This window comes from Ipomoea nil, unplaced genomic scaffold (assembly GCF_001879475.1).
Source record: "Ipomoea nil cultivar Tokyo-kokei standard unplaced genomic scaffold, Asagao_1.1 scaffold2781, whole genome shotgun sequence".
NCBI classification, from domain to species: domain Eukaryota; kingdom Viridiplantae; phylum Streptophyta; class Magnoliopsida; order Solanales; family Convolvulaceae; genus Ipomoea; species Ipomoea nil.
The window spans coordinates 234,863-238,726 of NW_017619209.1; the positions used below are offsets into that span (position 1 = coordinate 234,863).

General features: G+C 42.9%; 1 protein-coding gene across 1 annotated transcript; it reads right to left on the minus strand.

Annotated features, from left to right (window-relative positions):
* Positions 1 to 281: 281 nt before the first annotated feature.
* On the minus strand, positions 282 to 1,307 carry LOC109157435 (protein FAR1-RELATED SEQUENCE 5-like). Its single transcript, XM_019305342.1, has one exon. The coding sequence runs from the start codon at positions 1,305 to 1,307 to the stop codon at positions 282 to 284; it is 1,026 nt and encodes a 341-aa protein (XP_019160887.1).
* Positions 1,308 to 3,864: the final 2,557 nt, after the last annotated feature.

Sequence of the window (3,864 nt, forward strand, 5' to 3'; positions counted from 1 at the left end):
CTTCATGAATTACAAACATCATGCGTTTCAAATATGGAAAAAGAAATGGTGCTGCCAAAGGAGTTACAATAAGCAAAATAAATAAAACGATACCCAGGTTGCAATGTCTACCAAGGGACGATAAGGGGTGGGTGGGGGAGTTATTCTGACGGTACCGCAGCACCCGCTCACTTATACGGACAACTACGAGCGTTATGACGGGCGTACTCGCCGCACACACCGCATTTACGCCCTATTTTACCACTGCTCAAAACAGCTAACTCCCGTTGGCTTTTAATACGTCAGCCGGTCCCTTTGTTTTTAGCTTGAGGCGGGGGCTTGATGGTGATGGATGCCGGAGGTGCAACCCCATATAAAGCCACGATGGCAGCATTGTTACCTTTTGCAGGGGCAACGTTCGAACCATCAGTCATAAATTCCTCTTTCAAATCTTCTAATATCTGCAGCATCCGCGTCTGCCAATCCGTGTTGGTGCCTACCAAGGCAGCGCATTGGTGCATTGCATTCCACATCCGGTTAGGTCCACAATCCGTAGAAGGAACATCACAACACTGCCCACAGCATACACCACCCCCCACCTGCTTACACCAACGTGGAAGGACGTAGTCCAACGACAAGCTTTTAACCTGTGCATCCTTGAACACCAAGAACATGTGCCGAAAAACTAACCCCAACCGCTCGAATAGCTTGCAGCTACAGGATGCATGATTCCCTATCGGGGTATATTGCACGGTGTAGGTAGCGGTGCACTCTCCTCTTATGTTGTAAGTAATGACCTCCCCCTCCTCACGGATACCCACCACTCGACAATAGAAACACCCAGCTTCAATTTCTTGTTGTAGCTCATAAAAAATAGTTATCGTGAACATCTGTGCCAAATACCGTTCTAGTGCTAAGGGGGTCTTGAAATCGGGCAAGTAACCCTCGCTCTCGGCGTTCAACTTAGATTGCTTGTAACGCTGAGTCTCCAGTACACTCTCGAACTGCACATAGAACTCCACCAAGCTGAAGTGGGGTCGGGAACAGTTCCCGTAAACACTGTTCTCTGCTTCAGATCGGGATCTTGTGCACAAAAACCCACTCATGGGCAGATCTATAAAATATGCAGGGACCCAAAACTCCCTTTCAGTATACATCTTGGTAAACCAACGGTGGGTTGCTAGATTGTACTTTTCCATTAATGAATGCCACTGCTCTTCGAACTCGCTTACACTGATGGTTTCATTCCAAACAATACCGTTCAGCTTGTTGCGGAAACCTACGTCTTTTACCATGTCGGGCCCAATTTTCTCGTTCACCTTTGTCATAATGTGTCACATACAGAAACGGTGGCGGCAATCTGACAGAACCTGAGCAATAGCAATCTTCATAGCCGGGTCTTGATCAGTGATCACACACGTTGGGACAGTACCCATTGCAGTTTTAAACCTCTGTAATAGCCATGAATATGATTCGACATCCTCTTTAGTGAGCAACCCGGCAGCAAAAGTAATGCACCGCTTGTGGTGGTCCATCCCGGTGAACGGCACAAACACCAAACTGTACCTGGATCAAAATACAAAATACCGATCAAACAACCCACTATGTAAAACATCGAGGGGCGGAGGGGGGGTGGGGGGGGGGGGGGGGAGGAAATGCAAGCATATGTATACAAGTACACATATAATCAATTTAATATTCTCCATTTATTTTTATGTATGTACACGTGCCAATACCAACTCTAATTTTGATTCCAACATTTCAATCTTAGGTTGGTAAATTAAAAACGACACTTTGCAAAATCAGCCCGACAAAAAAAAAAAAAAAAAAAAAAAAAAAAAAAAAAAAAAAAAAAACCAAAAAAGAAAAACTAAAAACAATGGCTATATATGAATCCACAAATTGCACTGGTGTAATTAAGAAAAAGGTGGTCTGCACCAGTTAAGCTATGCCAGAACCACACTAAATTAAAAAAACTATCAGTTTAATTGCAACAAAAACATAAAACCCAGCGCACAAAAGTTGTCGGCACGCACCAGAGTGTTCTAAGCATGCACTTGTCGTACAGTCCAAAAAAAAAAAAAAAAACAAAACACATACGCCATGCGTAGCGGTCATACCTGTTTGTACCGTAAGTAGCATCGAACGAGACCATGTCGCCAAATAAGGAAAAATTGCGACGACCAATGGGGTCAGCCCAGAAAAGTCGTGCAACCCGGTTTTCTTCATCCAAGTAGTAATCAAAAAAAAAAAAAAGTTCTCGCAAACAGCACGCTTCGTTTTAAACTTCTTTATAATCATTTCATCATCTTTGCCATCAACGTAAACCTGGAGGTCCCGTTTGAAATTATGAAACTCGGTATCTGTCGCGCCAACATTTGCGTACGATCCGGTGACCTCCCTGTATAGTTTGAAACCTTTGGATGAACCTACATTCGCCCTAACACAGTTTGCTGCAAACGCCTGTTGTGCCACGTCCAACTTCCGGTTAACTCTCATAAATAATTTCGATGCGTCGGAACACATACGATGGCTATGCCCCTCAACAAACACAGTTATCTCGAACTCCCCACTGCTCACCTTCCTTAAACAGATCCTAGCTCTGCACTTAACCCTGTTAGATGTCCGTCGTCTTCGTTGCTTCTTCTTAACACCACTATCACCGTCTACACCGGTCGGCTTGCTAATACCACCACCCTTAATGCCTTCCCGGCTACATACCAAGTAACGCATCACGGACGTCCCATCACAGTCCTGTTTCATGGTGTGTAGCCGCACATCAAACCCACAGACCCTGTGTAGCCGCACATCAAACCCACAGACCCGTGCATAGTTTGTGTAAAAGTCGATGCCTAAATCCAATGTGCTAAACGCCGCCCAACCACAGGGGTGATTTCATTGCCAACGTCCGAACACCAAATTGAGGTTCGCTCTGCTACTAACTCACGTGCACCATGTGGGACGTGCTCACTACCCACCTCGTTTGCATGGCCCTCTGTGGACGAAAACACAACAATATTACGGGGCAGGAAAACATAACAATAAACAAATCTTACCACTATAATGGGTACTTAGATGATATAACTAATGTTTGGTGGGTGTTTATTATATGTTGTAATACAATGCGGGCATAGTGACAAAGGTCAGAGGTGTTATTTGTCGCATGTCAGATCTTACATAGAGCAGCTATTATACCTTTGACATGTAAAATCATAGAAAGAGTACTGCAATTAAGCCTTGATCCAACAAGTAACTAAATTCCCAAAACTAATTCTAGAATTATTAAAACAAAACGTAATCCAAGATTTAACAATGCAAATTACCCAACACCCAAAATTAATAAAATAGGCCAAGAACAAATTGACATCGTTGCAGTAGTGCATTTCAAACCACTCCATAATGCATTCACAAATATTTAATAGTGTACACACACGAATGCGCTATTATAGCTTCTAAATGCATGACAGTTATTTGTGTATGCACTATTACACATTTTTAAATGCACCATTGTAAATCATTTTTTCCTTTAATTTTCTGACATTGACCATCTTAGATGGATGAATGAAATTAGTTTGCAGATTATAACGGGGCTATATGTGTGTGTGTGGGTGTGTGCATAGCAAAATGTATATTTTAATATGCTCAGCTGCAACCTTTGCAAGATCAAGTCGCAAGTGAGTCCCACTTGGAATACATTGAGACGAGGGAGCTTTGGATTAGCAAAACATATTCCAAACGCAGTTTGAAAACATGTGCACCGTGCAGACAACATATTAATTGCATACCACTTTCTATTTCAGATTACTAGTCCATAGGCTTGGGGATTACTTAATCTCATACTCTGTTCACAGTGATGTTTGTCCATAAAATGACTAGAACAAGATC